The sequence below is a fragment of the Hemiscyllium ocellatum genome, chromosome 11 (assembly GCF_020745735.1).
Source record: "Hemiscyllium ocellatum isolate sHemOce1 chromosome 11, sHemOce1.pat.X.cur, whole genome shotgun sequence".
Classification (NCBI taxonomy): domain Eukaryota; kingdom Metazoa; phylum Chordata; class Chondrichthyes; order Orectolobiformes; family Hemiscylliidae; genus Hemiscyllium; species Hemiscyllium ocellatum.
In genome coordinates this window covers 85913500-85927656 of record NC_083411.1, presented here as the reverse complement: position 1 = coordinate 85927656, position 14157 = coordinate 85913500, and the positions used below count along the sequence as shown (strand labels likewise).

At 40.6% G+C, this 14157-nt stretch overlaps 1 protein-coding gene across 1 annotated transcript in view; it reads right to left on the bottom strand.

The window, feature by feature from the left end:
• The window catches only part of pof1b (POF1B actin binding protein), an 85880-nt gene extending 73685 nt beyond the window's left edge, over nt 1-12195 (bottom strand). The window contains exon 1 of the mRNA XM_060832652.1: nt 11825-12195. Coding sequence (XP_060688635.1) covers nt 11825-12028 — 204 coding nt within the window. The 5' untranslated portion in view covers nt 12029-12195. The remainder of the gene's footprint in view (nt 1-11824) is intronic.
• Between the last annotated feature and the right edge of the window lie 1962 nt (nt 12196-14157).

The following is a 14157-nucleotide window of genomic DNA, read 5'->3' as shown; positions in this document are numbered from 1 at the left end:
CCTGGCCAATATTTCTATCAATCCTTGCAGCTACCTCTTTTAAAATCCAAGAACATGAACAATCAGGTCCTAGGGGGTTTCTAGCTTTTAGGCCCTTAAATTTCTCCAGTAATTTTCCCCTGCTAAAATTAACAACTTTAGGTTCCATAACCATGGTACATCCTCCATTTTTTTCAATTTCTGATATATAATGGGATTTTACTACAATGACAGGTAAAATGTCTATTCAACACCTTTGTCAGTTCTACATTTTCCCATGGTAGTTTCTGTATTATCTTTGCCAGACAAACTAAAATAATATGCAAAGTATGGAAACCAACCCAAACTACATCAGTTTATTCTGATACATACATATACACAAATGACTAAAAGATAATATTATTACACTTATTCCTCCTTGCCAAATATTTTACATAATATTCAAAATCCCAAACAATTTATTGCGCTTCTTATTTTCCATTTATTTACAAATCTAACTTAACAATTGAATTCCTACTCCTAAATGGATACCTCCTTTCTTGAGCCAAACATTCAGAGCTGCTGACCCTTGGTGTGAAACCAAGGAGATTCTTTCTCCAGCAATAACTGATTTTACCCTTGTCCTTCAACTGGATTTCCCCTTCATCAGACATGTCTATTTGATTGAGATGTGAACTGGTTTCAAGCACAGCTTGTATTGGAGTAACTATTGTTATTATTTCACTCATGTCTAATCCATGCAATTCACCAACCTCTTTGATTATTCACAAATTCCTTTTCCTTCATGAATCTCTAAAGATAAACCATGATCTACATGTTCACAAACCTAACCTCTCCACTAACAAACAGCTTGACTAAATATGTACAATGAGCATGTATGTCATGACTCTTCTTGATGGCCACTTCAACTACTTATGGTAACCTTTCATTCTAGCTTTTTGTTTAACTGCAAACCTCTCTCACACATATGGTCCCTATCTTGACTCTCTATCTCTCTGGATTGCTTTGCTTCCACAGCTAGTGCTAAAAGTGGCTTCAGCAGTGAAATCCTGTACGAAACCATTCAGCTGATGTACTACTGGGATACCTGTATGGTGAGGTGCGTTACAGTAATGTTTTTTAAAAATCAGTAGACTCAACGATATATGAATTTTTTCCAGTTTGTATGCAGCATTTATTAAATAAGTATGTGATTAATGATTTGTTCCGTATGCTCTGCTGCTCCATTCAAAAGGACAATACCGTGTGCTTTACCCCTTTTATTCTCACAAAATCTAAAAATGCCTTCAAACAAAAATTGAGGAAAATGTAAGAGGCAATCAAACTACACAAAATTTGAAGTCTTACTAACTATTGTCTGATTCATTGGGAATATCTAAAACTGCTTCAAACGGCTATCACAGTGAACAGATGTCGTCCTTGAAATTTTGTAAAAACAATGTGTCCTCTCGGCCATACTCTAGCTGGCTACTTTCACAGTTGCAAAGGGAGCATGAGTGGCTTCTAGACAGCTTAACATATTTTACACTGTTTCATTGTCTTCTGTCCAACCATGGCCACCAAAGACAGCACCTTACAAGTTGTTCCATTAAAGCCAGATCAGATGAACGTCTAGACATCCCATCGATAAAACAATAATTCTTGAACATTTCTTCTTAATATGATACTTAGAAACAGTCAAAACCAAAACCCATCTCTGCATTCAGATTGCAGCCAAAGTAGATTCTGCAACCTTGGATTTAAAATGGCCGTCAATGGCTTACAATCAGTTTGGTTGTGAAACTATGACCAGACAAGTATTTATGAAATTATTGTACTCATTCTCTCAGCAAATTTCCCTCATTTGCAAAGAGTATGTTTGGGGCAAATGTAATCATCTCTCCTCACCATTATCAAACATAAGTGGTCACCTCATATACTCTTCATGAAGTTGCACGATATGCTTCCTTAATCTTTTTGGACATATTTGTTCTGCTGGCCAAATAGTTATTATTCTGGTGTGGATGGGAGTTGCGCATGGGGATCCTGTGAAATCCCCAACATAGCACACTCCAAAGGATTGTTCAGGAAATTGAATGTTCCGCTGGGTAACTGCACCACACCTGGAAGCCTACAAAGTCTCCATAAAAATTGGAGACTGGATAATTCCAATGAAATTAAATAAAATAGCCACTGAGGAAAGGTTAGATGATTCAGTACATAGTCTAACTGTTGAGTAACTGTTAAACAGATACCATACTTATCTCATTCACCAACTCCAGAACTGATCCAACGTCCCCTTCCCATGCAGCAAAGTCTGCACCCCGAGACCCAACACCACTTCCTTCCCCTGCGCCGGGACTAGAGATTCACTGGATGCCAAAAGGTCTTACACACCTCGCAACCCTAACCCCAATACTGACACCACTGCCCTAATTAGAACCCCAACCTCCCTTTTACTGGACTGAAACCCCATCAGACCCAACCTGGCCCGTGACCTCCAAACCCCCTGTCCCTCACGCTGCTACCACTGGGCCCAACATCCACTTCCCTCCCCTACTCTGCAATGGTAGCCTTGAAAATACCCCCAGACCTGACAACTCCCCACCAGATCAGATTTCTTCACCCCACATCAACCTATCCTAAGCAAATACCTGCCATTTTGCATCCATGCACCCGAACCCCCTGCTGGCATCCCAAACAGTTGACACCCTCCCCTTCTCCAGCTGGGACTCTGCTTATCAGGCATTCTATTTACAAGCACCCTATCTACCTGGGCACACTAACCCTGTACTCTCCCAGCACCCTAGCACCATACCTACCTTATAGATTTAAGGTTTGACAGTAGTTGTTGGTGTGGTCATCCAGATCTTTAAATTTCAGGATACATCAACTCTCTGCTATGAAAATTGGGTGTGATTTAACTCCCTCTGTCAGTTCTATGCTACAAAAGAATTGTCAGATGGAACTATAGGTGCTGCATTTCTGAGGAAGGCCTGAGCAAAATTTCCTCTCAAACGCAAACCTCCCTTTTTTATGTTTAAAAAAAGGCTGGAGTGGCAGTCTGTGCCATTATCACTCCCTGAGATACTGACTTATTGTACTGTACAAGCATTGAACCATCTTCCAATTTACTGTTACACAACTTGAGTGTTGTGTCGACTTTTTTGCTTTCCTTCACAATTTCATTCAATGCATGCATAAAGATTGACAAATTTGGTAGTTCTTTCATAGCGCAGAACTGTCAGAGGGAGACAAACCACACCCACTTTTGACAGCAATAAGCTGCTATATCCTGAAATTTTACCATAATGATTGAATAGATCCTAAAACAAAATGAGCTCAGAAATATTCTGAAAGTTAAGCACGTTGCTTGAACTTTACTCTGGGTAGGATTTCACCCATCTTTGTTTACCCTGTGACCCAAAGAATTTTAAACATTTCACAGTTGACCGCCTTCACTTGAACCCAATGTTTTTCCAAACATTGGACCATCTTCTTCATCAGGAGTCTAGCCATTGGGAGCTGAGCTAATAATGTCATCCCAATAATACTCTTCACCCTGAACTCCTTGCAAAATTCATCAGCTCTGGAAAAATTCCATGAGCTCAAACAGCATTGAATTCAATTCAGGTTGTAGATGGGCATTTGTCAAATAAAATACAGAGCACTGAAAAGCTGGCCTCGTATCAGCCTAGCAAACAGATCCTTGACATTTGGCAAATGATCAGTTGGATTCTGTTGTTCTACCTGATTTACACTTACTTTATATTCCCCACATAATTCTCCAATCTTGCCTTTGATACTACCGCAAAGCCCAAATATTCTGTTCAACTTTTACGATACTGCTCTCTGCCTCCAGTCTTTTCAGCTCTTGTATTTTCTCCTTTAGGGCATATGGTGCTTAACAAGCTCGGCAATAAACTGGTTTGAATTTCCTCTAAACTCATTGGTTGACCTTAAACTTTGAATAGGGTGACTAGTTTTGCCACATACCTCACCGTATCTGTTGGTCACATTGTCTTGTGTTGTGAATTTTACTTCTATGTGAAAAATCTCCTGCCAATTTAACTTCGATGGTTTTAATCAATTCTCTCTCAGTAAGGCTAGTTTTTGAGAGTTCACTAAGACAATGATAATTTTTGCTCATTGCTTCTTGTAGGTGACTGAAACCAGCATCCTTCTCATTTCAGGAATTTCCTCTTCTCTATACCTTTTTAATGCTATTCATGATTTCTCCAACTGATGCAGATTCAATTTTTGATAGCGTAGAGATTTGGGTATCATGTAACTGATGTCCCTGTATCAACTTCCACATCCATTACGGTTTCATTTAATGGCCTTTGGACTATGATATCCTGTGAATTTTCATTGGATTCTTATTCATCCATAAGCGACCTCTTATCGAGCAGCTGAAGTTTCATGGTGACTGCCATTTCCTTCAACCATGCACCTTCTCCCAACAGGCCTTGGTCTGATGGCCTTCTTCTTGCAGCTGCAACACTCTGCGTTCACAAATGGCAATTCTGTGCACGATGCTGGCCTAAATATTGGTAAGAGGACTTCATAATCACCATCACCGTACTAGCTTAATGTGTCACCTTGTCAAAACTCAATTTAGTTTGAAGTAGCTGCCACTGAACTTTAGCACTAAACTGAACTCATGAATAATGGATGTCAGTTGGTTCATTAACGAGCAGTTGGCAGGGATTGTGAATCTTATGCCTATCCTTTGTGCCCTCCGGCTTAATTGAAGGAGGTTTTGCTGCCACCTGGAGACTGGCACAGAGCCTCTCAATACTGAAGTAGCCCAGCAACCATGATCCCCATTGTGATTGGCTGCATAAAGTCCAGCCCACTTTTCCAATTAGTTGAATATATTTATACAACTCTTTGCAGTGTAATTTCATAAAGTCATCCTCCAATTTTCCCCTCTCTTCTTTTAAAAGGATAAGCTATTTTAGGTAGTAATTAGTTTTACATTCTCACATCCATGCACACTGTTGACTCTTACTGAGGTAATTTCATGTGTAGCAACTGTCTTTCAACTGCCCAAGTGATTTTTATTCATACGGAATTATAATACCTAATCTTTTGAGTCCAATTTTTTTCTGTCCTTTCTCCAAAACCACAAAGAATGCCCTCTGCTTCCATTCATCTTCTGCTGTAGAGACAATAAACACATTCTGGAGTTATGCACCTTCTGAGGAAGTGCACAGCCTCCATTGTATAGCTTTATTGCCCATGTGCGAGACTGAGAATCAAGAGTGAATGATTTATGTTCTCCTACTTAACATGACCCCAATTTCACAGGCAAAGCACTTCTCTGATAAGTTACACTTCAGTACACCAGAGAAACAAGTTCCAAGCCAGACACTGTAAATAGATAAGGAGGTTCAATTTCCTCAGGAAGTGAATTCCAAGTGAGGTTCACTGTTAGGAACAAACTTTTTTAAAAGAAAATACACTGAGCTGATGTGTAGTGCCACCTTTCACATCAAACATGAAAGATTTTACACAAGAATCTTTGAAGTGATTGGAAAATTAAAGGAATATACGGTTTAGCTACATGTTTCACACTGAAAGTATTTTACCCGGCAGTCCTTAGCAGCTAATCATGTTACTATGATTACAGACTGCCTTGCCTCAGGTAAGTGTCAGTTAAAATACCTTCTCCATGTCTTAAAACTGCAAAATTGTTTAACCAGAAAGGACAAGTGAACCATTCCATATATAAACATTTCCTGGAGCAACAACGGTAAGGAATAATGAATATGGGGAAGGGAGAGCATAGAGGGCACTAAAAGAGATAAAAAGAGAGAAAGACAGAGAGACTGAGAGAGGAAGGTAGCAAAAGCAATAAATGAGAGAAAAATAGATAATTAAACTGAAAAGAAGGGAATTGATGAAAGGGGAGACATAGAAAAACAAGAGGAAGATAGGAGCCAAACAAGAAAGAAAGTAATTGTGAAAGGAGGGAATGAAATTAAAGTGAAGGATGGGCGGAGGACTGAGAATAGTGAACTAAAGGGATGGAGATGAAAGAAACAGAAGGTAAAGGGGGAAAGCACAAAGTGAGAATGGCTGCCCTAGCCTTCAAGGCAGTTTTACAGAGTAATGCGGCAGGAAGCCCAAGCAAAACAGAAAATATCATGGATCAGGAAACCCTCCACTAGTTGCAGTCAGATCTACCACAAAAAGGACAATTGTAGTTTTTGCAGGCCAATCATCTCAGCCTCAGAATATTTCTGCAGGGGTTCCCAGCTGCTTCATCAATGACCTGCCTCCACCCTAAGGTCAGAAATATGCATGACTTTGATGGTTGTACAAATTTTCAACACCACTCATTACACCTCAGACACTGAACAGTCTAAGTCTCTCTGCAGCATGACCTGATAATATCCAGCTTAGGCTGATAAGTAGTCAGTAACATTTACACCACATAAGTGTCAGACAATAACCATCTTCAATAAGACAGAATTCAACAGTCTACGATTACTATTCAATGGTATTAGAATAAGTGAAGACCCCACCATCAACTTCATGAGGTTACCATTGGCCAGAACTGAACAGGGACAACTGTAAGTCACTGTAGCTGCAAAGGCAGCCAGAGGTTGAGTGTTCTGCGGTGATTTACTCATCTCTTGACTCCACAAAGCTTATCTACTATCTCTAAGGCAAAAGATATGATGAAATACTGCCCACAAGAGTGCAGCTCTAACAATACTCAAAAAGCATGACATCTTATCCACCACCTTAAACATTCACTCCCTTTACCAGTGGCACATAATGACAGCAGTGTGTACCATTTTATGTATGCTCTACAATAACTCAGCATGTTTCCTTCAATAACACCTTCCATTGGTAGTGGGAGAAAAAAAGAAAAAAAAAAACAAAAAAAAAAATAGGAGTGCCACAGGATCTGTTCACACTGACAGTTGGCTCTGAGGGAGCTGGATCAGTGTCAAGGACTCTCCACATGTAATTACTGGGTGACTTGGTGACAGAATGCTGGCTTCGGTGGAATTATTTCAGAGGGGAATTGTTTTGATCAGCAACAATTGCTCTTGAAGTCAGTGAATGTATCCAACTGACAGGAAATAAGTTTTAACTTCAGTTACGTGGTAAATCAGGGGATTTCTTTTATAACTTCATCTTCATGTGATTCAGTGTGCAAGTTCAAGTGGAAGCTAAACATAGGCTGCTATTAGAACAAATTTTCAAGAGGGACTGTGGATCAAAAATAAATTCCATCTTGCTTTAAGCTCTCAGTTTGTATCTTGGCCACAGCTTTTTTCAGGGATGGAGCATAGTTGCAAAAGGGCAGAATAAAAAAAGAAAGAAAAAAAACACTTAAAAAAGGAGAAGAGCAGATGCACGCGAACACCACCAACTGCAGGTTCCCCTCCAAGTCACATCATCCTGATTTGGAATTATATTAGGTTAAAAATCACACAACACCAGGTTATAGTCCAACAGATTTATTTGGAAGCACCAGCTTCCAAATTAACCTGTTGGACTATAACTTGGCATTGTGTGATTTTTAAATTTGTACACCCCAATCCAACACTGGCATCTCCAAATCATGGAATTATATTGCAATTCTTCAGTCACTTGGTGGTAAAAACACTGAAGTGGACCATCATTTGGGAATACAAGCCAATTCCCTTTGATATGCTTCTTTCTTTGCTCACTATGCACAAACATTGTATTTAACATTTATTGGCAGGATCTACCATTTTCAGATATACCTTTATGACAACACAGATAATTAGGTGAAACCAGTCTTACATCTATAATTCTGAGATCACTTCAGTATTTGAAGTAGTGCCAAAATTTGCTTGGGAGTTACAGTATGTGCTTAAACAATACCACATCAGCAAATAATCTTTATAACCTTGCATTTTGTAAAAATGCATTTCATCAAGTATCAGAACAGAAATGAGTTGCCACAGCGGAATCCTTCAATTAAAAATTTCCCATTGAAGCTAATGATGATAATTACTTCCATTTAAAACTCCCTTGAATACCTTTGAGTCACATATTACATGTTAAAAATTGCTGGTCTGTGAGTTCCTCCGAATTACTCCCACTCTGCAAGCGATACTTTGTTAGAAGTTCAAATTAATATTGATCAGATGAGCTAGCAATTGTTGGAGCAATTTCTTAACTGTTGTCTTTATTAATTCGATAATCCATTATTAAATCCCTATGATCCTACCGACAGTAATTAGTATTTTTATCACACCTTTAACAAAATTTTGGGTGGCACGGTGGCACAGTGGTTAGCACTGCTGTCTCACAGCGCCTGAGACCCGGGTTCAATTGCCGACTCAGGCGACTGACTGTGTGGAGTTTGCACATTCTCCCCGTGTCTGCGTGGGTTTCCTCCGGGTGCTCCGGTTTCCTCCCACAGTCCAAAGATGTGCGGGTCAGGTGAATTGGCCATGCTAAGTTGCCCGTAGTGTTAGGTAAGGGGTAATTGTAGGGATATGGGTGGGTTGCGCTTCGGTGGGTCGGTGTGGACTTGTTGGGCCGAAGGGCCTGTTTCCACACTGTAAGTAAATCTAAAAAAAGTCCAAAAGCACGTCACAAAAGAGATGGCAAGCAACAGCATTTATGTAGAGCTTTTCATACACTTGTCATTTCAAAGGATGTTTTGCAGCCAATAAAGAACTTCTGAAGTGTAATAGTCGCCACTGTAGTCTATAGAAATATAGCAGTCTATTTTGCAATGTCCCACAAATCCATTTGCACTTCACTACAAGTGATGTTTTGGCAGAAGTTGGCAGTGTTGAAAAGTGGACACTTCGATGAAGAACATTCTGACTCACATAACTTAATGCCAGCTGGGTGATCTGAATAAACAGAGCTGGGCAACTAATAAGTCATGTGGTAGAGTTATAAAGCTGTTTTTTTGCAAACAATTCAATAGCAACTGATTCAATACCTGCAAATGGCATTTGTAAAGGATAACATGTAAATAAGGAAAGAGGAACAAGATTGGATTTAGGGATAGAAGGAGATGATACTGCAGGAACAAAAACAGAAAATACTGGAGAAACTCAGCAGATCTGGCAGCGTATGTGGGGAGAAAGCAATTAACTGTTTTGAGTCCAGTGACTCTTCATCAATTCTGTAATGAGTTCACTGGACTCTGAAAAATTACCCCAGCTCCTTTCAGGTGAAATGGTAACTTTATTTGTACTTCATTTAATTCACTCTACTGTGTTCACTGCTCACAACACATTGCTTCGACATTGTGGAAATTCATTTCAGACTGAGAGATCACCATGCAGAGCATCTCCATTCAATCCATAATTATGACCCTGAATAAAAACCAATTGCAGATGTTGGAACTTCAGGCTGCTTGCAATTTTAGTACACTAGCTTGCTTTCATGGTCACATTTCTGCCCTGGACCTACTGCAGCGGTCCAATAAAACTGGAATATCAAGACCTAATTTTCTGTTTAGGCATTTCACAATTTTCTGGATTCAACATTGAATTCTGCTCAACCTCACATTTCTAGCCAGAGAGTTATTGGGCTGTTGGGAGCAAAAACAAAAGCAAATGCAATACAAATTCACAGCACTCAAGGTGCAAACTTATGTCCACACATTCCACCACCAGCATGATGCTACCATCAAACCATGAACTCTGTCCTTACTTGTGCTTCACTTGTCCTCCTACTCTGCCACCCACAATGTCTTGGTTTTGCTTTCAGTTACATTCTGTCAGTAAAACTCACGATTAACACCTTTTCTGGATCTGCCCCTCTTTCCAATCATTACTGTTCCCTTTGCCTTCTTTTCTGTAACATGTGAGATCTCTGATCTTGTTTGCACTCTAACCTTCTCCTGACCCCTTCTGTTCCATTTGCTCCTACATGAAAACCCATCACTTTTCCAACCATCACTTCAGTTCCAAAGAAGTCATGCTCGACTGAAAATATTAACGTTCCACTCTCCACAGGAGCTGCTAGTCCTGTTACATTTCTTCAGCACTTTCTGTCACTTCTGTTTTTACGTTAAATATCTGACATCTGGAATATTTCCTTTTGTTAAATCATTCCAATTTATTTGAGAAGCTAAGTCATCAGGATCAGTAAACAGACCATACTGAATAAAGCAACAAATCAGAGAGATATGAAACAACTGGAATAGCTCACTTTACTATTAAAAGGAATCCACTTAGCTGGATATTTTATTAAGTAGCATTGGGAAGTTGAAATTGGGGTTACAACACATATTTTGACTCAACTTGACGGACTTAATGAGTCCTCATCCTCAATTAAGATTGCAAATCAAAAGGATGGAGAAATTACAGACAATGCACCACAATTTAACAATGTGAATTTGTGCTGAGATTATTCCAATATCAACCGTGCACACTTGAAGATGTAGTATTGAAAGATTAATAAAAAGAGATGAACACTCCAGTATTAACAATCTTAGTGCGCACTGTCACTTTTGCTCCAGTTCATTTTCCACAGCTGATGCCAGTACTTTTTTCCAAATTAAATGAAATATTTCAACGTATTTGCTTATTATAGATGGAAAGATTATCTTTAAGGCCTTAGGACAGGAGATGCCAGCACTAGAACCTTGGGCCACTTTGGTTTGTCATCCATTCATGCTTATATATCTCAAGGTGATTAACAACATGGATTTACTTGCACCCTTAAAATTCTATAGTGTCATTATATCAGGGCATTGCCTTATTATCATATAGGCTCCCAAGAGTATGACTACTTTAGAGTCAATTAGAACAAAATTGTGATCAAACCACTCGTCAGCCTTCACACTATGGAAAGTGGATAGGGACTTCCCGAGGTTCTGGAACTGTCAATAAGCAGAGGAAATTCTCACCGAACCAGACTAATGCCCACAGGTGGAGAGTGACGCCCGATCTGAAAACATGTTCCTACATGGAGGTGGAGATTGACAGGTGAAAACGAGCACTAAACAGATCCTGAAATGAGAAATCCACCACTTCTGCACATCTTCCCACATTATTACCATTACTTCATAGTTCAACAGTCTAGTAGATTCTGTGACCTGTCAATTTTGGAAGTGGGTGGGATAGAGTAGTGTAATGGGTATTAACAGAAGTTCAAAAGTTTGGGAAGGAGGGTTAGGACACAGGGAAGTGAGTGAGACTTAACCACCTTTTATGATTATCATCAATGACAACAGGTTTGATGTAAGAATCAGGGATTGTAGATGCCCCACCCACCCACACACACACACACACAGACACACTACCATCTGCTAATTTCTGCCAATCAAATCTTAACTTCTTGTCATAAATTCAATAAATAGCTGTTGCAAAATCACATTGTGCTGACCTGATAAATACAAAGGTGTGCTTTCTGCTGATAGCCTAGACTTTTGCAATTACTAATCTACAAATATAATATTGATTCCACCCTTGGGCGACTGTGTGTGGAGTTAGCAAATTCTCCCTATGTTTGCATGGCTTTCCTCTAGGTGCTCTAGTTTCCTCCCACAGTCCAAAGATGAGCAGGTTAGGCAGATTTGTCATGCTAAATTGCCCATAATGACCAGGGGCGCGGAGGCTAAGTGGGTTAGCCATGGGGAATGCAGGATTATAGGGATAGAGTTGGGGGGGGGGGGGGGGGAGAGGGATTTGGCTAGGATGCTTTTTGGAGGGTAGGTGTAGATTTGATGTGACTAATTGCCTGCTTCCACACCGTACGGAATCTGTGATTCATAAACCAAAATTAAGAATATTGTGAGCATATCACTTTACAACAGTCTATTTATCCAGCAGTCAGTAAAGACTTGCATTAAAAAGTTGTTTTACACGAGCGTGAGTAATGAGAAGCTGGGGGAGTGACTCACCTGTCCAAGAATCAGGGTGGTGCTCTGTGGGCTGTTTCCAAGCTGGTATACTGTACCAACGCTGGTGGGACTCCCAACTGTGATGTACGATTTCTGGTCGTTGACAGCGAATACTGGATTGGGAGAGCCGGACCGTCGGATGCTCTCGTAATAAGAGCTTTCCGAGGCGGTGGACGTACTTCCCGGCCGGAATACCGATGACATGTTGGAAAGAGAGGAGCCTGCGCTATACGGAGAACCGGCCAGCTTGCTGGAGAGGAACGGGACTGCTCCCTGAGCCAGAGATTCGCCGGGTTAGGGGGCGGACTCAAAACCGGCCGAGTGAATAAGCAAAAGCTGACTGAAAAAAGAAGGCGCAGAATGTTGAACTTGGAACGCATAGGCGTGTCTGAACCGAGCCCAATGGGAGGCACACCTTCCCTGAACTGAGTGGCAGCTCCCTGGGGACACCTCCCACACTCACAATCCACCTTTCTCAACCCAACAGAAAGAACCCCTTCCACTCTTTTCTTGAATGGCTGAGAATGAATATCCTTTCTAAAGCTGATCTCGTTCATTTCCATAAGCTTACTGGATAAGTTCCCTCCTTTAAACAACCTCTGATCAACTTTTTTCGCCATCTCCCCTCACGTCTCCTTCAGTGACCCAGTATTCTTTTTGGCTTGGCAATGTTCTAGCCTTTAATGACAGCAAATTTCTGTAAAACAAACAAAACTTCAAATGCATTATTATTAAGAGCGCGATAATAGTAACGCGTAAAATATCGGTGGACTCGCACCCAAAAATACACACGCACTTGAGTGCATTGGAAATATGATTTGGGCTTCCCCAAATGTCGATGTGAAATAAACTTAAATTTTTGGTTCTTCATAAATAGAATCATTCATTTCGGTTCAGGTCTCGGAGCCTCATTTGCATACTGCTGACTGTACACGAATTGATGACCTGAATACCAAAGTTTAAAGGCCGCACAACATCTAAAATTCTACCTGCTAGACACACCTCAAAGCATTGAGGAAAATAAACCTGCCTCTTTGTGCGCACACTCAATATATTTTCGTTGTATTGCGCACCATTATTGTGTTTTAAGTTTATGATAATCACATTTTAAAAAATTTCGGCACCAGAGTCAGTTATGTGAGATTTTGAACCCTGCATTGTAGAGTGAGTCAGCCAATGAAATATTTCCATAATGAAGTGCATTTTTTGTATAATGTGCAAACAGTCGTGCCTGCCATTGAGAAATCTAGAAACTAGGAATGATTGAGATTACCTAGAGTGTAGATGTTTTATTGTATTGGTGAGTCTGATGCTGAATTCAGATTTCATTGTTGAAAGCTATAAAGTCATAGAGTCACTCAGCAAGGAAACAAACCCTTCAATCCAACCACCCCATGACCACTATAATCCCAAACTAAACTAGTCCCACTTGCCCGCACTTGGCCCATATCCCTCCAAACATTTCTTATTTATGAACTTCTTATATTCCTATTTAAATATCTAACTTGCATATTTATCATCAACCTGAGCTACAAATCTTCTCAAGAATCGTTAATTTTATAAACCTCTATAAAATCACCCCTCAACCTTCTATATTCCAGTGGAAAATCAGCCCAGCCTATCCAGCCTCTTCTTATAACTCAAACCCTCCATTCCCGACAATATCTTAAAATTTCTTCTGAACCTTCTCCAGCTTAATAATATACTTCCAATAACAGGGCGACCAGAGAGATCAAAGATGGCGGCGATCCAGTAGGTCTGCCCTGCTGAGCTCTGCACCATAACACAGACAAAATGGTGCATTTACCCTCCCTTTCTTAGATTTTGTGGTAAAAATCAGCAGTTTTAGATCCCCAGAATTGCTGTGTGTCCATTTTGTTGATTAAGGAAGATGACCAAGGGAAAAGGGCAGTGAGGATTGCAACAAGCAGGGCACTCCCCTGCAGCAGCAGACACGCCCGTGACCACGCGTCAGCCTCCATGAACATCCCGAAGAACTTACCTGTGGAGCAGACCTTGTCTCGGAGTTTGCGAATGGATTCGGATTCAGCAGTGGAGAAAACCCAGACCAAGCTGGAACCAATCTCGGGCATGTTGCAGAAACATGAGCAGGAGATCCAGCATCTCGGGCAGTGTGTCATGAAGATGGAGCAGCAAGCCGCAGCTTCCGAAACTACGGCAGAATCCTCGGTGGGTCAGGTCCAGGCCCTGGAAAGACAGGTATGGGCCTTTTGTGGAGCAGTTCGATGACTTCAAAAATCCAGGCTGTTGGACTGCTGGAATGGGAGGAAGAAGGCCAGCTAGTCAGTTGTTTGGAGCAATGGCTCCCACAG